Genomic DNA, 22,877 nt, shown 5'->3' with positions numbered 1-22,877 from the left:
AGGTTTAATTTTTCTGGTCCCTTCCAGCTCTATGATTCTATGTTTACTCAGAAGTTAGGTCCCGCTGTGATGAATGGGGTGTATACCCAGATAAGTATGCATTGGATCATGATGTTACTATTAAGCTTTCAAGAGTAACACTCGATTTTAATCTGTTTTATTTTAATATATACATAGCTTATATAACCTCTCTCTATCCCTCCCACTTTCAGGCTGACTCACAGACCACAGGAATTTACAGTCGGAAGGAGACACTTGGAGGCCACAAAGTCCACCTCAGAGGAGGCTCCCTAATGCAGGATGCAACCTCAGCCTCCCTTACGGAGGGCTGCCTGACCTCTCTTTAAATGCCTCCAGTATGGGGGGAGCTCATCACCTCCCGAGATGATATTGAATAACTAAAAACAATGAGAACCAACACGTCGGAACCACATATATTAAAAAACAGCAGAAACAACAAAAGCAGGGCAGCAGCACAGAATAAAAACTCTTTTAGGCAGTATCTTAAAAGGATGGCCTGGGGAAATTAAATGAGTAATTTAGAGACTACAACTCCCATCAGCATGGCATGGTGCTGGCTGCAGGTGACGAGAGCTGTAGTCCATCTGAAGGGCAACAGGCTGGGGGAAGGCTGACCTTAAGTCATAGGGCTGCAGATACTAGCTGGGGAAACTGGGGAGCCTGAGAAGCTCCGATGGCTGGTTCCACATTTTTCTCAGGATGAGGAGCCTGTGTCCCTCCAGGTATTGCTGGACTCCAACTCCCATCTGCCCCAAGCACTGTGGCCAACACCCAGGGATGATGGGAGTTGGAGTCCAGTAGCACCTGGAGGCCACAGGTTTTCCACTGCTGTCTTAAGATGATGGAGCTTAGAGCAGGGAAGATTAGAGTCCTTTCCTCCACCCACAATGGCTGTCCAGCCCTCCTGCCCCGGAGTAGGCACACCTAGTGTCAGAGGTTGTTGCGGCTACTCTAGAGTAACGACTCTCCACCTGCTTGTCTTTTAACAGTCTTTATTGGTGCACTCTATTTACAGTGTAGAGAGGTGTTGGAAACATGTCTGCTCATTCCGATCCAGAATCCGGCACTGCCCCCCCCCCCCCGGCGTGACTTCCCCCAACATAAGAGTCTCGGGACAGTGAATCTCCTCCCCTTTTTCCTCCTCCGTAATTCCGGAACCGGGGGAAAGGGTCTACGCTCCGTGCTTTCCCTTTCCCCCCCTTCCATCTCTCTCTCTTCCCTCCTGTGTAGCCGGGGCTCTCCCATGCTGTCAGAGCCCGGGCACTCTCCCTCCACTTCCTGACTAGCCCCTTCAGAGCCTGCGCTTCCATCGCTACTTGGGGAGGAGCTACTCCTGATGCAAGGGGGAGGTTCTCTATACTGTCTTCCCCTTACACCTAGGCTCCCATCCTGAAAGGGGGCTTTGCCCATCTCCTTGGCCTCTGCCTCCCAGAGGGATCCTGCTGACCCTGAGCAATTTCTCCCCTACCTGTTCCATGGTGGCTTCGTGGAGCTCGTTGAGGTTCAGAGTGTAGATGCCTTCTTCCGTGCCAAAGATGATATACTGATCTAGAACATGGCGGAGGGGAAACTGACTTAGCCTCTTTGGAAACGCTACTGGGGTGGGGTGTGAATTCCTTCCCGGCTCAAAAATGGCAAGTCATCCTCACCTTTAGTGTCCGGGTGTATCCAGGATGTGGCGCAGTTGATCTTCAAAGGGCAGCCGTCAAACACTTTGGAGAAGCAGGCTCCCATCTGGAACGGCAAAAAGGGAAAAAACCCCACGGGGTGTCGTCATTGGCGTAAATGCACCACACAAGTTTCTAGTTCCTCTGACCATTAGAAAACACAAAGAAACAAAGCAGATGAGGGGCCAATGGCCAATGGATGTCTCGGAGGCCAGAGAAATGACCGGTTGCGCCGGGATAGGATTTTCAAGGCCACACAAGGATCTTCGCTTCTTTCTCCTGCAAATTGGATTATTAAGTGGAGGCAGTGACACCGTAAGGCCCTGGGGAGCCCACCCAGCCCCACTGTCCTGTTCAAGATGGGGGAAAGGCGACTGCCCTACATCAAACACCACTGTAACGTGACGGCTCCTGGCCCATGACAGCATGCACACTGGAAAGCCAGCTCGCATGCAAGCATGAAGAGGAAGCTGAAGCAATGAAGTCCCAGAGGCTGAAACAGAGGAGGGCGCAGGCAAGGGGGCGGCCTGAGGGGGCCCCTGCAGTGGTGCTTAGACCCCAGTATATGCCCCAGTATGCCAGGTGCTGCTGCTGACCCTCAGCACAGATGTTTTTGCAAACCCTGATCTTCATTAAAAGAAACAGAGATGGGAGCCTGGCTAACGTTAAGGAGCTGCAGAGGCGAGAATTCGTCTTTGTCTGGGCCCTTCCTCTCAGGGCTAAAGCAAAGCTAGAAACGGCACAACATGCAGAGCGGTTTCAACAAGTGCCGTGTCAGCTCCTCGTCCACGATCGAAAAGGTTTCTTACCAGCACCTTTGGAGTCGGTGGGAGGCCATTGATTGCTGGCTTCTGTGGATGGGGGAAGAAAAGAGTATCACAAACCACCGTTGGAAGGCAAACACTGCTCCTTGGGAGCAACACCTCAAAAGGACAGGGGTGAAAATCAAATCCAATCTGACATATTATGCGGTTGCTTCGTAAAAAGTGGTGTGCAACTTTCTGTTGTCAAGCTTGGATCAGGTTACCTTGTCCTTGTTACCTGTACTTGTTACGGGTACAGGGCAGTATACAAATTTAATTAATAATAATAATAATAATAATAATAATAATAATACATTCTGGTACACATGACCACTCTTGGTACAGGATCATCATCAACATTACCAATATTAATTAACTTTCCAAAGCCCCGAATAAGAGCAGTTCTTGGGTACAGATTGATGGAGCCAGGCAATAACGAGCAGCTACAAGGAGGCCATGCAAGGGAGTCGAGTGCAAAACTACCCACCAGATATTCCCGCTTGTCCTTTTTCCGTGGCAGCTGTGGCACGGAGCCCAAGCCGTCAGAGTTCTCCTCCGCAAGCTTTGGCACAGTGTCCCCGTTGCCTAAAGAAGCAAAAATTTAAGTTGCTGCTTCATTCATACTATTTTTAGAATACAGATGCCTTTATATACTTGCTAATGATATAATATAACACGGGACATGGGTGGTGCTGTGGGTTAAACCACTGAGGCTAGGGCTTGCTGATCAGAAGGTCGGCAGTTTGAATCCCCGCAACGGGGTGCCAACCTAGCAGTTTGAAAGCACGTCAAAGTGCAAGTAAATAAATAGGTACCGCTCGGGCGGGAAGGTGAACGGCGTTTCCGTGCGCTGCTCTGGTTCGCCAGAAGCGGCTTAGTCATGCTGGCCACATGACTTGGAAGCTGTACGCCGGCTCCCTCGGCCAATAAAGCAGATGAGCGCCACAACCCCAGAGTCGTCTGCGACTGGACCTAATGGTCAGGGGTACCTTTACCTTTAATAATATAATATGGCATGCTATACTGGTGACACTTAGCCTATTTTTTAGTTGCTGGCTTGTTAGAAGCTTTTTATAGTTTGTAATTGTTTTACTGGTGATTTGTTAATAACATTATATTATTTACGCTGTAATTGTGATGTTCCATTACGTTATTGTTATTTATTTTTCGTAAGCCGCTTTGGGATTCATTTGAATGGAAAGCGGCAGAGAAATACTATAAATCAGTAAATCAAATCAAGCCTTTAATATATGTGACGATGCCCTATGATCTTCCTTTGTATCCTCTCACTTGCTTTTCTTATCAAAATGTCTACGTGGTTATTCTGCTATTGTTGTTTTATTGTTACACACATACCGTATTTACCCGAATCTAATGCTCACCATTTTTGGCCAAATTATGTTGCGGAAATCAAAGTGCGCATTAGATTCAATGGCACATCTACATTCACCGGCAAATCCTTTTTTGGGCTTCAAGGTTCTGATAACTGAGGTGAGCATTAGGTCCGATGGCGCACTAGACTAGAGTAAATATGATACATGCATTGCCTAAAATGTGTAAAAACTATGATATAGGAATCAGCTCATCGTTAATTTGCAGCCAGATAATACAAGAGCTGGACCATAAAGAAGGCTGATTCTAGCTTTTGAATTATGGTGCTGGAGGAGACTCTTGAGAGTCCCATGGACTGCAAGAAGATCAAACCTATCCATTCTGAAGGAAATCAGCCCTGAGTGCTCACTGGAAGGACAGATCCTGAAGCTGAGGCTCCAATACTTTGGCCACCTCATGAGAAGAGAAGAATCCTTGGAAAAGACCCTGATGTTGGGAAAGATTGAGGGCACTAGGAGAAGGGGACGTCAGAGGACAAGATGGTTGGACAGTGTTCTCGAAGCTACGAACATGAGTTTGACCAAACTGCGGGAGGCAGTGCAAGACAGGAGTGCCTGGCGTGCTCTGGTCCATGGGGTCACGAAGAGTCGGACACGACTAAACGACTAAACAACAACAACAATACTAATACTAATACTAATTTATTATTTATACCCCGCCCATCTGGTTGGGCTTCCCCAGCCACTCTGGGTGGCCTCCAACCAAATACAGCAGTACCTCGACTTACGAAGACGATCCGTTCCGCGGCTGTCTTCGTGAGTCAAGGTTTTCGGATGTCGAAACGTGCGGATGGCGCACGCGCGAACTGCGGTTCTGTGCATGCGCCGACCGCGTGCGCCGCTCTGCGCAGGCGCAGAATGCGCACGCGGCGAAAAGACTTCTGGGGTTTTCGACTTTGACAGTCGAAACCTTTGGAAGTTGAAACCTTCGGAAACTGCCAGTGGAGGTGGCCTCTAACATTTTCCCTGCAGTCCCAGGTATCTTGTGGGGCGGCTGCGATGACCGAGGTGCTCAGCTGCTTAGTGCATTCTGCACACAGGCCAAAGCGGCAGGGCAGATGGCCCTGCCAGGACGAGGATACTCACCCAAGTCGCTGTACCTGGTGGTGAGCAAACCAGGACTGCTGACGCTGCTGGTCATCCCAATGGGGGAGGGCTCCGCCTGAGGCCCACACACCGGGATGCTCTGTCTCCGGTGAGAGGGTGGGGCTTGGCCGTGAGGATCGGGGCAATACTTGATCGTCTGGGACTTCTCATCGTCGACGAGGCCTTCCTCTTGGTAGATACTGAGCCTGGGCTAGAGCAAGAAGACACAGAGAGCGAAACAGATCGATGGGTCGATTTCAGGACATTCATGCAGTGCTTGATTGTTAAATCAACCAACCAATTAAAGTAATTTCCAAAAAAGATAAAGCACCAACATAGATCAGGAAGACAAATTAAAAGTAATGTATTTTTTTCTTTCATTTAAATTTTAAACCTTGATTTACATTTTAAACCATAAATAAGAATAAAAATGTGCACCAAAGTAATAATTTTAAAATGACAATAGATGATAAACAGATTAAAGCTTGCCGCCAGCTTTCTAAACATCAGGCTTCTCTACACACGAATGTTCTCAGCAGGCGGTATCAAGAGGCAATGAGTTCCACAGTGTAGGTGCCGCCACACAAAAAAGGCTGAGTTCTTAGAAACGCAGAATGTGTGTTACGTTAACAGCACCGGTTCTGCCAATGGAGGATGCTGTTGAGTATGGAGGTAGCAGCTGCTTTGCAATGTGATGTACAGTGGTGCCTCGCTAGACGAATTTAATTCGTTCCACGGGTCTATTCTTATAACGAAAAATTCGTCTAGCGAATCCCATAGGAATGCATTGAATTTTTTTTTTGCCCATAGGAACACATTAATTGAATTTCAATGCATTCCTATGGGAAACCGCGATTCGCTAGACGAATTTTTCGTAAAATGAATTCGTCTAGCGAGGCAACCTCTGCTAGAAAAATCCTTTCTTTAAGTGGAAATTTCGTCTTACAGGGCGTTCGTTAAGCGAGGCACCACTGTACTCGCGCACCCCTTCCTCAATAGCTGGCCTGGAAGAAATGCCACACGCAGCAAAGCTCGGCCTCTCCTCTTGCCCCCTGCTGCCGCCCTCTTTTGCCCCATGTTCAGTCCACTCCACGCACACACTTTCAGCATTCCAGCCTGGAGGCACACGTCAAGTGGCTGCGGCGTTCGCTCACCTTTGGAGGTAGTGGAGGCGGCCCTCCCCTTTTCAGCGTTGATCTAAAAAGAAGAAACAAGAAGAAAAGCCAACAGAAATGGTATTCCTTCCCACCTAGCTTTGATGTGCACACAGGTTTTCAAAAGGAAGGTTAGCCGGCTGACAAAGCTGTCGTTTTATTTTTCCAAAACCAAAGCCTCTCGTTGCAGAAAGTCACTTTTAAAAGGAGGGATGTTAGTGAAGACCACGGAAAACCAGCAGGGATAAAACACATGGTGGAAGACAACCCTTCTTGGTGGGGTTCCTCCCCCCCCCCCGTCAATATTTGACGCATACCAGAAAATGTTTCACTTCTGCAGGGCCCTGAAAATGGGAGCAGCCTCTCAAATCCCTCTGGGATTTCTCAGATGCACACCTTGACTGCCCAACAAGGCTCTCTCTGTGTGTTCTGGTAGCTATCCCTACATCTTCTGGGAGCAAACTGCAGAGTTTAACTATGTGCAGTGTGAAGGACTTTTCTGTTGTTGTCTGCCCTGAAACTTCCAAAATCCAGCTTCAATGGGGCAGGTGTGCTTGACTTATACAGGTTGTATGATCTTAGTTTTTCTTTAGCACAGGTAGCCCTACAGACACCTGGGGCTAAGGTATGGGGATGAGATCAGGACTGTGACTGTCTGTCCCACACCTCTTCCCTCTCACCCTGCCAAATCCGAATATGGGGGTCCAGTCATAGGCCGCCCCCACTGGCAGAGCTTCATGCTCCGGCACCGGGGGCGGGGCTGGCGCACGTTCCGAGGGTGTGACACGCTGCCCGTAGGGGCGTGGCGTGCGTTCTGGGGGCGTGGCACCAAGCGGGCGGGGAGGCAGCCGCCATGGCGCCCTCGGGATTGCGCTACGTGGGGCGGAGCACCCCATCGTCCCTCCCTTCCTATGCCCCTGGCCGTCCCATAAACCCTGTGATCTGCAAACTCACACAATTCTGATCTCTTTACCACATGTAGTTTGAAAACTCTGCACAGGATTGAACTGTGATTAGCATAATGCAAAGTTTTTTTGGGGGGGGTTAAGCACAGAAAAAGCACACCTTCCAATTACTCCAGCCTTGCCATTCTTCGATTTCTCATAATTATTCTGCCAGATGGCAATTAAAAATAAAAGCCATCGGAAGAAGAACATATTTTTGGTGGGACAATGTGTTAATAGCTTTGCAGATGGCGTCATGAATTTTGCAAAGCGGGCTACTCTTTTTGAAAGGATTGCTCATGGAAACCGAATGAGCGCTGCACCGGCATCGCATTGCAGGTGGGAAGCGAGAGAAGCCCTGAGAAGCTTCCTGTCCAAAGCCAAAATGCTCCCTTCTGCGCATGAAGGCAGAAAAGAACCCTCTTCCCTCAGAAGTGAAGCCAGTCCAAAAGTTGTTATATTTTCAATGTTTACTGAAAGCTCTCCTTTTCTCCCTAGGCCTTTCCAAATCAGTACGTTTTATTTCTGCAGTTTTTTTAAAAATGGTGTTTGGTTTTTATGTTGTTTTATTATCTGCATTGTGTGTTATTGCTCTACAGCAGAAGGTTGGACTGGATGGCCCTTGGGGTCCCTCCCAACTCTACAATTCAATGATTCTGCCTGCTTTAAACATCTCAGGTACTCTCTGAATGCAGAGCAGTTTAGAAAGGCTAGGCTGAAACGAAAGACAGGGTTTCCCAGCCCACTCAGAGAGAAGCACCAGCTCCTTTAGGGTCTCCAAGGATCACTGAGACATTGTTAGAAAAAGCCAACTCTGTTAGGTAGCAAAGGAGAGAGAAAGAGAGAGGAAAGTCAAACGTCAAGAAACAAATCACTCACTCCTCAGCATCTTCGTGGCCGTCGCCAAATTTGGTAAGAAGCCCCCTAGATAAAACGTTGATAAAATTATTTTATTTTTAAAAAAATAAAATTTAGACTGTTTAGTAGGGCTGAAGAGCACCTGTGGCTTAGATTCCAGGATTGTGATCTGTAGAGCAGCTACGTGGGGAAAATCAATCTAAGGAGGAGACCCCAGAAGCTTATGAAATTCTGTACAAAACCACCAACATTTATGACAAAGGACTTCTTCACATACCTGATCAAAGCAATTCTTGAAAGAACTCTGCAAGGCAGGCCAGGATCACTATCCCCCACGCTGCAGATTGGGGTGGGGTGGGGGCTGAGGGCAGAAGCTGAGAGGGAGCAGCATGCCCAGGGCAACTTCACAGGTCTGGGGCCGACAGCAAAGTCCTGGGTAGCACCTTGCTGGCTTCAGCACCATTAATCCCGCCTGACTTTCTTTAGCCTGACTGAGCAGTTGTTTCTCAAACTTGGGTCCCTGGCTGTTGTTGGACTATCATCATCCCTGACCACCGGGCCCTGCTAGCTAGGGCTGATGGGAGTTGTAGTCCAACAACAGCCGGAAACCCAGGTTTGAGAAACACCGATTTAAAGAATGAACATGCTACCGTAGTCCATAGCTGCACCTGTCAAGGCTGGTGGTGGCAGAAGGGTGGGGTGGGGGAAACGACACCCCTGCAAAACGAAGACCCAGTGTGCGTGGGATCCTGCTCCCAGAACGTAAGAAGGGTCTGGTGGATCAGGCCATCTTGTCCAGCATCCTCTTCTCACAGTGGCCGGCCAGATGCCTGTGGGAAGCTACAAGCAGGATCCAAGCACATGAGCCCTCTCCCCTCCTGTGGTTTCCAGCAACTGGGATTCAGCAGCACTGGGATTCAGCTAGTAGCCATTGATGGGCTCCTCCTTCAGGAACTTGCCTAATCCTCTGAAAGCCATCCGGGTTGGTGGCCATCACTGCCTCCTTCCATAACTCCCTGTGTTAAACTCCCTTCTAAGTGTCTGGTGTTATGAGAGAAAGAGAGAGAGAAGCTTTTCTCCATCTGCTTTCTCCCTGCCATTGGATGGGAGGAGGGAGACAACCTGTGGCAATTAGGCAATCTGAGTTACGAAGGCGAGCTCAAGGAAGTGGCAGAGCTTGGCTGTCAAAAGCCCCAAGGGGAAGGGAGATAAGTTACAATCTGGCCGTCCTATCTCGAAGAGTCGCAGATTCTGTGTGGCTGAGCAGGTAGGTCACGAGAGGCCTGGAGGGCGGCAGCACGAGAACAGGCCTTTTCTGCAGTGGCTCCCTGTTTGGGGAATGCTCTTCCCTGGCTGGTGCCTTCATTAGACGCCTTTAAGTGCCAGAAAACCTTCTTCAACCAGGCCTGATTTAATAGTCCCTGCCCTTTAAAATGTATTTATTAGTTTTTTTAAAAAAATTATTATTATTATTATTATTATTATTATTATTATTATTAGCAGTTCGAAAGCACGTCAAAGTGCAAGTAGATAAATAGGAACCGCTACAGCGGGAAGGTAAACGGCGTTTCCATGTGCTGCTCTGGTTCACCAGAAACGGCTTTGTCATGCTGGCCACATGACCTGGAAGCTATACGCTGGCTCCCTCGGCCAATAATGCGAGATGAGCGCCCAACCCCAGAGTCGGTCACGACTGGGCCTAATGGTCAGGGGTCCCTTTAGCTTTTTACTTTGTGGTTTTATTCTGTATTTTAAAGTATTATTACGCTGTGGAACCACCCTGAGATCTTTGGATAAAGGGCAGTATACAAATTTAATTATTATTCATAATAGGTCGGAGATCAGCTTACAGGGGAAAGATGGTTGCAAGAGGAGTTAAGAGTCTGGTTTCTACCTCTGCGCCTCACCCCTTGAAAAATAAAGTTTACAAGGGCAGTGCCTGTTACGGCAGAGAGAGGGGAGCATCTGTTGAAGAATCACCATGTTGCTGCAGTTGTGCATTTCCCAGAGAGCTCAGGGTTCAGCCTTAACATTGAGGAAAATGAACAGGCCTTTCCCCCCAGGGTGGGTGGACTGGCAATTATCTCTCATTTTCACCTGCCACCCCGAGCTCCTTAAGAGAAAGCCCAGAGTCAGCGTGGTGCAGTGATTTAGAGCGCCAGGCTGGGAGCAGAGAGTCCAGGGTTCGAATCTCCACTCGGCAATGAAGCTCACTGGGTGTGAGCTTGGCCCAGCTTCTGCCTCTCAGCTGAGCCTACCTCATGAGGCGGTTGTGAGGGTAAAATAAATAAATAAAATAAATAACAGGGGGAGCTAGAGAACCATGTTTGTTACCATAAGCTCCCTGGAGGAAAGGTGAGATATAAATGTAATAATAGCAACAGAGGAAGTCTGGATAGCTCAGCTGGCTAGAGCATGGTGCTGATAATGCCAAGGTTGCAGGTTCGATCCCCGTATGGGACAGCTGCATATTCTTGCATTGCAGGGCGTTGGACTAGATGACCCTCCGGGTCCCTTCCAACTCTACAAACAACAACAGCAATAATGCAATAGATAACCCCTACATGCTACTAGGCCCCCACTGCTGGGAGGAGAGAAACACAAGAAGCTGCCTTACCCTGAGTCAGACCGTTGGTCCGCCTACCGCGGCACGGTCTACACTGGCTGACAGCGCCTCTCCAGGGCTTCAGGCAGCGGACAATCCCAGGCCTGCCTGGAGATGCTGCCGTGGGCTGACCCCGGGGCTTCCTGAAAGCGGATCCAATGCTCTGCCACTGAGCTATAGAGGGAAGAACCGACATCGCCTCCTCCTGAAGCAACCCTGCCCACCGGCCTCCCAAGCGGAAGGTGAGGACACCCCTCACACCATGGCTTCCCCAGGGCTCTAGAGATGGGAAGAGTACACCAAGGAAGGGCCAGTCCGTTTGCACTCTTTCTCTATCAGGCCATTTTGGGTTGCAACATCTAACTCAACCGTGTAGTCTCTCGAGAATGTACTTTATTTTATGAGCTAATGGCTGTGAACCCTGGTTTGCTTTGGTTTCATTTCTTGGTACTGCTTTATGCCCCCTTCTTTATTTTATTTTCATGTTTTCTACTTTAACGTCACAATAAAGTCTTGGAATTTATTTATTTTTAAATAAAAAAAACCCACAGAGTTTTAAGCAAATAAACAATGGGGTGAGCAGGCGCTCCCCCCCTCACCCTCCCGGATTACTAGTGCTCTGAAACGCAAAATCCGGTAATTCCGATTGAAACATCTTCTAAGTTCTTGCCTTCAGGTCAATGTCGTCTCCCACTGACTTACAATGCTCCCAATGTCCTCTTAGGCCCTCCCATGACCACATTATTTCTGGCGACCAGCCGAGGTCTGGGGCCCACAATGAGTGGGGATGGGCAGAGTCATGGTAGTGGAGGAACAATAAAGATGATTTAGGAATGGCTTTTTAAAAATGTTCCTGAAGGGACAGGGGAAAGAGGCACTCCTCTCCCCCCCCCCCAAAAAAGGATTGGGCCCATTGCTCAGTGGCAGAGAACAAGTTTTGCACACTGAGGCCTCAGGTTCAATCCCTGATCTCCCCGGTAAAAAAATATCCAGGCTGGAGAATAAAAGCTGTCCAGAAAACCTGGGATGGTTCAGCCCTGGGCTAAATAGATCAAGGGAAAATTCATATGTGCAACACTGGAAAAAAAGATCTGGAGAGTTCTCTCCCTCTGTAATTATTTTTGGGGAGTGAGAAAGCAATCAAGCAACATGATCATCTGCATGCAACTTTATGTTTATGCAGCTTTAAAGCAAATATCCCTCCAGCAAAAGGCTGGCAGGGCACGGCGGACCTTTCACACAGAGCTGACCCCTTGACGGAGGCCATAAATCAGCGCTGTGTTTTTTCTGGACGAGCCCAAGAGGACGGAAAGCGGCCCAAAAGCCGCAGCTCTTTTTTTCTTTCTGCATGGCAGTGACATTATCCAGCCTTCCAAGCCTCCAAAAACCCCAAGCATTTCCTGTTTACGGTGCTGAGCAGAACGTGACCCTCTGCTGGAGGGGCAGATGCGCTCCCTCTCTTTGGGCGTTTGGGACCATGAGCAACCCGGCTTCGCCTGCCCAGGTGACTGTGATGTGGTGCTCTGGGCCGGCCTCTGGGCTCCTCTGCAGTTGCCTGGAACGCAGCTGTGCCCCAGCCAGCTCCAATCACGCCCAAAGCCGCAGCAAATGCCAGACGCGACGCCCGGAGCCCCGCGTTTCCTGCATGCTCCTCTCCTGATCAGTTGCCTAGTCCTAGAAGCCACTGCAAGAAAACGCCAGGCTGGTTGTACGCAAGGATTTAACAGCTTTGGTCACAGAGAAAAGCACAGTAGAAACGGAAGGAGGTGGGGGAGAGGAAAGAAAAGAAAAGTGGGGAGAGGGGAGGGGAAAGGAAAGGCAAAACCTCTTAGTTCAACAGAAGGCAGGACCTACAAAACCACTGCGGATATTTATAACCAGAGAAGAGAAGAACTTGAGAGCATAAGACGAGCCTGGATACTGGATCAGGCCAAAGAGGGCCCACTCACTCCTGTTCGGACACATGCCAGAGAAGACGGGGAGACAGAATTGAAATCTGCCCAGTGGGTACCCACAAAGACTTTGGCACAACTGCTTCACCCTCACCTTCAAATGAAAAGAAGCCCAAGCACATAGGAATGGGTTTGTTCACATTTGTCCTTTCTCTCCCCCCCAGCGCAGTCGTTCCTGTTGCTGCCTACCCCATGGTAAAAAATTAAACTCGAAGCCGCTTGTGGCAGGGAGCCTGGCTTCTTTCTCCTCCTACAATAGCAGCGGAGGGCCCGGGAGGAGGGGGTTTGCTATGTAAGAAGTGCCATGTACATTAATGGTGCTTTGTGACTGATTGTGGAAACAGCTGTACAGTCAGCCGGCCGGCCAAAGGAGAGCAGGCCTTTACCAGGAGGAAGCGGAAGGCATTCGGGGAACAGCTCCCCCAAAAGCAAGACAAGTTGTGCTGCACAGCCAAGGGAGCCAGAGCAGAGAAGGCCTTTTAAGGCAAAGGTATTTTGCCTCCATGGGCTGCTTCACATTCCGGCACAAGCAACTTGTGGCGCTCGAGGTTTCCTTATGGTAACCTGGGGGAATCCTGGCTTGCAAAAGACACTTGCTGGTCTTTGTGGCTGCAGAGAGACACAGGAATGCATTACGTACCACGAAGTTGCTGATGTCAGGTTTTTTCTTAGTGCCAGACTGTTCTAAGGGATTTAAAATCACAGAAGCAGTCATGGGATGGCCTGGCCTCCCCCAATCCAGTGCCTACAGATGTTCCAGACAACATCTCCCATCAGCTGTGCTGGCTGGGCCGAGCAGGAATTGAAGTCCAAAACATCTGGAGGATACCAGATTGGGAGAAAGCTGAGACGGGCAGCTGCTGCTTCAATAAACTCTGGAGCAGCTGCACTAAGCATGCTTGAGGCAGGAAATGCAAATGGCACCACTCTGCACAAACACACACGATGAACAGAGGGGCTTCCACCTGCCGTGAAACAGGCCTTGTGCCGCAGAACCCTCCCGGCCACATTCTGCCCTGTGATCCAGTCTACTCATTCTGCAGCCACACTTAACAGCGCCCAAAGACTACCAGCTCGTTACCCTGAGGCAATGGGAGTTACTTATTTCAAACGTTCATTCCCCCTGTTGTCCCACCCATCAGAAATCACACAGACCCCAGATTAGGCAATTTGTGGGGTGCGGCCACACCTAAGCTACAGCACGGGCTCATTGATTCCCCTACCCTTTCTCAACACACCAAGATATGGCTTGAGTGAAGCTCTTAGAAAGCTGACCACACCACAAAGCTGGTCTGGAGCAGCATGATGCCGGTCAGAGTGCAGTGAGAAGTTAGGAGCGCGTTCACACTCACCTCCCAAGTTCACAGACGGGAGAGGCAAGAAAATGGCAGAGGGTCGCCATGTCATGCTGCCAACCGAGTCCAGTGAGAGCAAAGCCCTCCACCTGCATCTCAGCAGGCCCACAAAGGCCACATCTGCCCAAAAATGCACACTCACTTGACAAAGAATGAATGTCACTTACTCCGAGCAGCTGGGAGCATCATAACCAGATAGGGACCACCGGCACCAAACTCTACAGGAAACTGCCCTAACTCACTCACTAACTGAAACCATCATGGGGACGGATGATAGGAGGATGCCTTCACCCCCGCGTGGCTCCCCTTTATCACATACACAGCCCAACAAGACAATGACCGATCCCCCCAACAACATGCAAATCGATATGGCTAACTTAATCCAGCAATTCCCACCCACCCCACAAAAAAAACACAACACACTGCAATCAATTAGCTGCACCCAACCACACCCTGGTCCCGCTAACCTGTTGCTCCACCAGCAAAAATAGGACACCTATCCACAAAGACACTCCACCCATACACTCTTCATTCTCTTTAGTCTCTCTCCTCTCTTCCCCCTCACCCCCACATCACCTGCAACAAAAATGTCTCAAACTAACTGCAATGGAGTTGTATGAAGGATTCTATTATTTAAAAACAGAGACACGAAAGGTACTTTTGTTACTTATGGAAAACCCCTCAGTAAAAACTATTTTTTAAAATAAAAAGGCCCTGTCTGTCCTGCAGATCTCACTCATCTCCCTTTCCCCCTTCCCCCTTCCAAGCGGATGGCAACCTTGAAATGCACAGCGTACGTCATTTATTCACGACGGAGCCAGGCGTACTTACTTGGCGCAGCTTCCGCCATCAACAAAAGGATTCCAGTGTGAAGCAAAGTGTGTGCCGGCTGCCACCACCTGCAGAGGGGAAAATGTTCAGCTGAGCAATGTCTCCAAGCTAACATCTAATGAGGGCACCCCACTCTAATACAATCCGTACTCAGGACCTATTCCCCGGCTCTGGTTCAGGCGTAGCGTTTTCTGGATCTGCTTGGCTCTGCTTCTGCTCTGGGAAATGAATACGAGGAAAGGCCTGGCACAGACTGGGGACCAGCCCAATGCCAGGCCTCAACCGTCGCATGGCCAAAGGCCACGGATGGGCTTGAGGCTATCACTGCTGTCACCTTGAACTAGTAGCCCTCAAGTCTTCATTGTTTTTATACTTATTTACACTGAAATATGCATCTGGCCTTTGAAAGCCAGAATCAGCTCCAACACAGGAGGTGAATGAGAAGACCTGTGTGGGTGCCCAGCCCAATGTGGAGGGAGAGGCCTAGAAGCTTCTGGTAGGTGGTAGGGGTGGAAATGGAAATGGAGGGTGCCATCAACCTTTTGAAGTGCATGGCACTTTGGCTTACCTTCCAAGTCCCGGACTGCAGAATCCGGGACCGGCAGCCGTGTGACACCGGAAGTTGCGTCGATGTAACTTCCGGTGTCGCTTTGCCCTTCTATGGGCACCAAAAATGGCCGCCGCCGGCTTCGAAAGTCGCTTTTACACATGTCAGGAAGTGCGCAACTTCCGGTGTCGCTCCGCCCATCTATGGGCACGAAAAAAGGCCGCTACCGACACCGGAAGTCCCATCTATGCACTTCCGGACATGCGTAGATGCGACTTTTGAAGCCGCCGCCGGCCTTTTTTTTGTGCCCATAGAAGGGCAAATCAGAAAGAAAAAAAATGGCCGCCGGCAGGAGAAAATAACGGAGAAAAACAGGAGGCGAAGTGATACGGGGGACCACCGGGAAAAGGTAAGTAAAATCAGGGTTTTCCCGGAGAAAAAGGGGTACTTGGCAGCTATGCTTTGGGCAAACTGGCATTAACTTATTCTGTGATCTGCCAAAACTTTTTGACATGATACATCGGGGTGGGCAGAATTCAGAGTGGCTGGATCTACTTTTGTTTTATTTATTTTTAACTAGAACCCCCAAATCTGCCAATCAGAGCCAAGTACAAAAGACATACAACTAGAATTAAAGAACAAGAGTGCCTCCGAGTTCATTCTGAGCAGTATCGAAACTGAAGTGAGCTCCCCGTTCATCCACACAGATGGCCACTCCTGGTCAACTTTTTCATTTCATCAGCTTAGCACAGGTGGGAAAGGCTCCTTTGCTGTTGCTCTTCCTAAAACTGGGAGCCAGAAACCCTTTGCCAATCTACTGCAGAGCACCTAGGGATCTACCAGTAGATCCCAATCTGCGTTTTGCACACCCCTGGGGGACATGTGTGTGCATGTAGCATGTGACGAATGCATCTAGAGATTTCTGTAGAGATATGAAGTGGTAGAAATAAATACTAAATAAAAATAAAACAAATCCGTACCACTTCATCTCGCGCTTCTGTTTCTTTCCTTAGAGGTGGTTCAAACTGCAGCTTGTCAACTGCAAGACATGAGACATTTACAACATTATAAACAAAACTCTTACGAGGCTTTTCCCCCAACTGCAATGTCCCCCGGCACAGCAAAATGTTCAAATTTATTAATATAAGCCACTTAGATGATGGTGATGATATATTTAATTATACCCCACCTTCTTCCCTGACAGGGACTCAAAGTGGCTTAGAAGAGCCTATTAAAAAGTTTTATTATCGGACAATTAAATAGTACTTCTTCTTAACATGCCTGAAAAGGTAGAGGGGGGTTTGTTTTCGGTTTGAAATGCTCTCTTCTGAAACGCCACCCTTTATGAGGGGCTGCGATTCCAAGAACTATCCCCCTGCAAAAATGAAACTAGCAAGCAGCGTGTCTGCTTGAAGGAATATCAACTATCAACTCTTTCACCTGAAATGGCATGCTTTTTAAGAGAAGTTAGGCAAGAAGAACACTTAAGCGGGTGCTAAATTAGGGGGCAGGCGTTTAGCTTTAAAATAGAGGAGAAGTAAAGTAAAATGTTTTCTCTTCACTCCAAAATGAAGATGAAACAATTAAATACAGGGTAAAAACAGGAATGGTCAAACAGAAACCGTAACGAGGTAGAAGGAAGTCAATAATACAACAAAATGAAAAGGTATTGCTTATCAATAGATAGGTATATTTATTGTTAAAGCTGTTATGTCGACTAAGCTGTTCTTTATTTATTTTTTCTTATTTTTTGTTTTCGCATGATATAACTATATTAGTAAATAAATCTTAGATTTCCAAACAATATTAGAATGTATAGGTAAAGACCAAAATTAGTCTAAGAACAAACACCGCAAGGTTAGTTTCTATTTATTTTTAATGAATGTTTTTGTATTGTCCTTTGTCTTTGTGTTGTTGTTTTCCCCCCGTTATGTCTTATTTGGTGTATTTATAGATGTATGTTTTTGTTAATAAAATAAAATAAAATAGGAGAAGCTCACAATTGATTTCAGATGCCGTCCTCTCTGCTCTGACGTTCCGGTTGGTGGAGCGAATGGTGTGGCGAATAACTGGGTGTGGCTGCAGGAGTCAGAAAGGGAGACATCAGAGGCTGTGACACATGCAAGGCTTCATCACCATAGCTGCCAAGTCTCCCGTTTTCCCCGGGAAACCCCCGTTTTTACTTACCTTTTCCCGGTGGTCCCCCGTATCACTTTGTCTCCTGTTTTTCTCTGTTATTTTCTCCTGCCGGCGGCCATTTTTTTTCTTCCTGATTTGCCCTTCTATGGGCACAAAAATGGCCGCCACCGGCTTCAAAAGTCGCATCTACGCATGACCGGAAGTGCGTCGACGCGACTTCCGGTGTCGGCGGCGGCCATTTTGGTGCCCATAGATGGGCAGGGCGACACTGAAAGTTGCATCGACGCACTTCCGGTCATGCGTAGAAGCTACTTTTGAAGCCGGCGGTGGCCATTTTTGGTGCCCATAGAAGGGCAAAGCGACACCGGAAGTTACGTCGACGCAACTTCCGGTGTCACACGGCTGCCGGTCCCGGATTCTGCAGTCCGGGACTTGGAAGGTAAGTTCATCACCCACCAAAGGGAAATGGGGCGCCCCACATAACCGTATGGCTGCATGTTTATAGTTGCAAAGGGATTTCCCCCCCCCCCCCACGGAGGGAGCATTCCCTTGTGTAACCTCCCCACAATGAAGACCTACACAGGACTCCCAGGCTCGCCAGTTCAAGGGAGAATGAGGCCCAAAGGCGAAGAAACTGCCCAGAGGAGGGACTCACTCACCTCAAAATCGTCATCATCTGCTTCGGCATAATGAGGGTGGTTGTCGGGGTTGTTCACTTTGTCCAACAGTTCAACAGCCAGCGACCGAGAGAGGCCAGGCTGCCCAACAAAGGTATGCTAAAAATATACATACATTGAAAGAGTGAGAGGGAGAGTTCAGGACTTTCGTAGGAAGCTGCCTTAGGCCAGGCCAGGTGCCCTCCAGATGGAGCATGACTCCCATCAGGCCTGCCAGGACAGCTGTGGAGGGCACCAGGTTGGCAAGGGTTGGTCTGCACTGGCCAGCAGAGGCTCTTCAGCTACCTGGAGAAGCTGGGGAGTGAAGCAGGGACTTTCTGCATGGAAGCCAAAGCTATGGTCCTTCATCTGCTAGCTACCATGCGAACAGAACTTTCCCCAGGCTGCGCCTTGAGTGTTTAGGAGAGCCAGTGTAGGGGTCAGAGTGATGGACTCTGATCTGGGAGACCAGGGTTCGAATCTCACCACTCAGCCACTCACAGGTGAGGATGAAATGGGGGGGGGGAGAGGACCACATACACCACCTTGAGCTCCTTAGGAGAAAAGGCATTATATAAATGTATAATAATAATAATAATAATAATAATAATAATAATAAGCATTATGCCTAGTTATTCTTTGAGAGAATATCCCAGAAGTGTGAGGTACTGATGCCAATTTCATGACTGCGGTTAAGCTTTTTAAAATGTTTTATAGACATCCCTGGCTGCCCTTTCTTAGAATGATTTTAGAATGTATTTTAATTAATTGACTGTGTGATTTTATGTACACTGCACTATTTTTACTTGTTGTTAGCTGCTCTGAGCCCAGCTTTGGCCGGGGAGGGCGGGATACAAATTATTTTTATTATTATTATTATTATTATTATTATTATTATTATTATTATTAATGAAGTGGCTCCTCTTTAGTTTTAATAATAAAATTATTATGTTTTTAGTGTATTTTACACCTTTTGTTTTAATGTTTCTATGTGGGCTTTTTGTTTGTTTGTAAGTTGCTCTGAGTTGACTTGAGCAAGAGAAAGAAACTAAGTACGGTAACTAATTTAATTAAAAATAAATAAATGACTAAATAAATGGAGCAATCACATGCGGCTTCTTCGAGATTTCTAAGGCATGCTGAGGTTTGCATGTTACAACTTAAATGAAAAGGCGGCTTGCTTCTTCAGCACTGCAAGACTTGCTGCAGAGTCAGGCCCCAAAGGAAGGTTTCTCTTCCCCCTTGCGTGGAAATTGGAGGTTGCCTCTGAAGCTTCTCCCTGCATGGATTGTGAGCGCGGCACGGACCAAACACAGGAGGCCGAGCTTTATATCAGAAGGCGAAGTGCTGGTCCAGGGCATGCAACATGGTTTAGCCTTCCATCCAAACAAGGCAAAATCTCCCAATTCTTCACTTTTTCTGACAGCCTCTGCACTAGAGGTCAATTTGGGGATTTTTAGTGTCTGTCTGTTTGCTTAAAGTCTTTAAGACTCTTAAAAAACGTGATTCATCTAGTAGCGGATGGAATTATCTCAGCACAATATTAACACAGAGGTGGGTTGTTTTTTTGTAAAAACAAGAGGCTTTTTACATGCCTGGAAAGTTTTCGATATTCATCACGCATTACAGCATTTAAAAAAGAGATATGCAAGGGCTTTTGAGTGTGCCCTGAAAGCCAGAACATTTACTCCACTAGTAGGGATGAGATTTTACTCTCAGCTTTCTAAAGAAAAAGAAAACAGACTTACAGTAAGAAGTTTATCTGCCGCTGGCCTCTTCTTTGGGTTTTTTGTAAGTGCTACTTTCACAAAACTGTGAAATGTCGGTGACCTAAAAGAGAGAGAGAGAGAGAAAATGCAGCTTTTATTGTATGTGAGGGGTCTGCATGGTGGTTAAAAGACATTCAGATTCTGCATCATTAAAGTTTTTTTTTATAATGGGCAACCATTGCACAATAAGAAAATGAATATAATAAATAATACAAAATATAAATGACACAAATGAGCATATATTCCAAGGAAAGTCAGCAATAAATTAAGCTAAGCATTCTTAAGCAAAGCTCAACATAAACAGCAGCTGTGGCTGCGCTGAATCTTGTACTTCACCATTCGTATAAATGCAGCCTTCCCCAAACTGGCGTCTTCCAGGTGCTCTGGACTACAACCCCCATCATCCTTGACAAAGTGGCAATGCTAGCTTGGGCTGACGGGACTTTTAGTTCAGAACATCTGGAAGCCACCAGGTTCAGAAATGCCTGTATAATGTATGAAGAATCCCAATTTCTGAATTATTATTATTTATTGAATTTGTATGCTGCCCTTCATCCACAGACCATTCCTGCACTGCTCCGTCTGGGACCCTCCCTGCTCGCATACTGTCTCGCCAGAGTGGTGCATGCTCTAGTTATCTCCCGCTTGGACTACTGCAATGCACTCTATGTAGGGCTACCTTTGAAGGTACTGTTTCAACCATCATCTGGAAGTATTATCTCATTTACGTAGCTTCAAAGGAATCAGTAAAAGGTCCATGGATAACTCATAGCTGTACTCTTTTTCATTTTAGTTATTAGAGGTTGATTGATCATTTGGGGGCAAGTGCAAAATAGAGCAATTATGTCATCTCCATCTGAAATACAGGACGGAATTCAACATTGCAAATGTTTTTAGCTATCCAAATTGCTGTCACGGGGAAGATGGAGCATGCTTGTTTTCTCCTGATGCAGAGGGCAAGACACGAACCAATGGATTCAAATTACAGGAGAAGAGATTCCAACTAAACATTAGGAAGAACTTTCTGATGGCAAGAGCTGTTCGATAGTGGAATGGACTCCTTCGGGAGGTGGGGGACTCTCCTTTCTTGGAGGTTTTTAAAGCAGAGGCTAGATGGCCATCAGCCAGGGATTCTTTAGCTGTGATTTCTGCATTGCATGGGGTTGGACTGGATGATTCTATGACTGCATGGGCCTTTGGTCAGACCCAACTTCATAGCTCTTCTTAAGTCTTATGCATTCCCCTTTCATCTGCATTGGCCCATTAAGAAAAAAGTTCAAGTACGTTCCCCCCACCCCACCCCCCAACTGTCTTGTTTTTTTGTTTTTTAACTACATTTTTTTGCCAAAAAGGGGAAGGGAAGGACAGAAGGCCAGTGCAACTGTTGTGCAAACGGCAAAAACATCTGTAGCAAAAGAATGTGGTTTGACTGTCTGGGCGCTGGAAAATATGGCTAACATGAACTGCAGCCTATTAGAAAAACACACGCAGGCAACAAGGGGAGGCAACACAGTATGACGAGACTGCAACTCACATAAGGAGGGGGCAAATGAAATGTCGGGCAGACCAACCTCCCAGAGGGAAAGGTAACCTAACTTCGGAAATTGCCTTTGTCCTTATTCTAGAGAAATGCCACTTCTTAAAAATGGAGACTGAGCAGAGGCAGAGGGAGGCCTGCGAGAAAGCAGAAACCTCTGGTCTAAAACCCTTTCCCTCACCCCTTAATCGCACTTCCAGCCGTACGCTGGAGGATGGGGCATGGTCAGCTGAGAACACTTCCACTCTTGCCTATCCCTCTGCCTGGTCAGGCACAAAGCAAAGGTGGATATGCCCAGCCTGAAGCAACTTTTGCATGTACCCTAAAAGAACTGCAGGTGGGGGTGTCCAAAATGATCCAGTGAGGAGCCTTTTGGTTAAAAAGAAAGGCAACCATCAAAGGATTGTACTGCCCCATGACTAGAGTGGAGGGAGGGGCGATTTGAGGGGCTGCCAGTCAATATCAGCAGGTCAAATTCTTTCTGCTCCCCACACCCATCCCTTAAGCCCACATTTTTGGGGGTATGCGATGGAATATTCTAAGCATCTCTTTCAGCCACCTTCAGGGGTCACCATCACCATCCAAAGGGCGCCCCTATTGGCATGGAAAGGAACTAGACACAAACCCTTCAGGGCGAGACGGCTGCAAAAAGAATAAATGAAAAAGGCACTCCCAGACTTACCATTTTGTTTTTTCCTTTAGCTTCGGAGGCTGAAAGTTGCTTTTGGACATTAGGAACAAGGCCCTGAAATACAAGGAAACCACCCCATCAGGCGTGCAGAATACAGCTGTACAAGGAAAGGATTCGAAATAAATTTAAAAATTGTCCAGTAGCACCTTCCAGACCAACTAAGTTTGTTCTGGGTATAAGCTTTCGTGTGTATGCACACTTCTTCAGATACCATGCATGCACAAGAAAGCTTATACCCAGAACAAACTTTGTTGGTCTCGAAGGTGCGACTGGACGATTTATTTATTTAGACTGTGTCAGACCAACACGGCTACCTACCTGAAGGAAAGGATTTGTAAGGGAAGAAAAGGGGTTTCGACCGGAGTAGACCAAGTGGCGCCTGCCAGGTGGTTTGGATTACAAGTCCCATCTTTCCTGATCGTTGGGCTCTGCTGGCTGGGGATGATGGGATTTAGAGTCCACAACACCCCTAAATATTAGGAAGAACTTCCTGACTGCACACACCAAATTGCTGGTGGAACAGGCAGGCGGGTCAGGCTTTATTCATTTATTTGTGAGCTGCCTTTCGGGGCACAGCCCACTCAAGGAAGCTCACAGTATCGGGCAAACACAGTATCAGCAACCATCTAAAAATGTAGATATTATAAATGTTGCATTTGCAAAAGACTGAAGTGTTACGAATCTGTTTCCTCTTTTGATGATGCTTGCACATTTTCATACCAATTAAAAAAAATACCAACATAGAAAATCTAAAAATAACACCAACTGTGTTAACTGTCAATTAAAGAACTAGGGTTGTGGTGTTTTTTTTTGGGGGGGGGGGGACACCATAGGTCAGTAAAAGCAAATTACAGAATGCTAATATTATTCT

At 47.6% G+C, this 22,877-nt stretch overlaps 1 protein-coding gene across 3 annotated transcripts in view; it reads right to left on the bottom strand.

Annotated features, from left to right (window-relative positions):
* The window catches only part of MAP4K5 (mitogen-activated protein kinase kinase kinase kinase 5), a 79,214-nt gene that overhangs the window by 10,606 nt on the left and 45,731 nt on the right, over window positions 1-22,877 (bottom strand). For 2 of the 3 annotated variants that reach the window (XM_088656043.1, XM_035098217.3), the window contains exons 11-23: window positions 21,998-22,060; window positions 19,758-19,839; window positions 18,013-18,129; window positions 17,215-17,293; window positions 16,195-16,253; window positions 14,668-14,735; window positions 7,946-7,990; window positions 6,123-6,165; window positions 4,969-5,179; window positions 2,979-3,076; window positions 2,498-2,539; window positions 1,671-1,755; window positions 1,490-1,569 (exon numbers count right to left, since the gene is read on the bottom strand). In XM_088656043.1, the coding sequence (XP_088512169.1) occupies window positions 1,490-1,569; window positions 1,671-1,755; window positions 2,498-2,539; window positions 2,979-3,076; window positions 4,969-5,179; window positions 6,123-6,165; window positions 7,946-7,990; window positions 14,668-14,735; window positions 16,195-16,253; window positions 17,215-17,293; window positions 18,013-18,129; window positions 19,758-19,839; window positions 21,998-22,060 (1,072 nt within the window). The remainder of the gene's footprint in view (window positions 1-1,489; window positions 1,570-1,670; window positions 1,756-2,497; window positions 2,540-2,978; window positions 3,077-4,968; window positions 5,180-6,122; window positions 6,166-7,945; window positions 7,991-14,667; window positions 14,736-16,194; window positions 16,254-17,214; window positions 17,294-18,012; window positions 18,130-19,757; window positions 19,840-21,997; window positions 22,061-22,877) is intronic. The other variant, XM_060270470.2, reaches the window with a different exon arrangement.

The sequence above is a fragment of the Zootoca vivipara genome, chromosome 1, assembly GCF_965207765.1.
Source record: "Zootoca vivipara chromosome 1, rZooViv2.hap1.1, whole genome shotgun sequence".
Lineage (NCBI taxonomy): Eukaryota > Metazoa > Chordata > Lepidosauria > Squamata > Lacertidae > Zootoca > Zootoca vivipara.
This window is presented reverse-complemented; position numbering and strand designations above follow the sequence as displayed.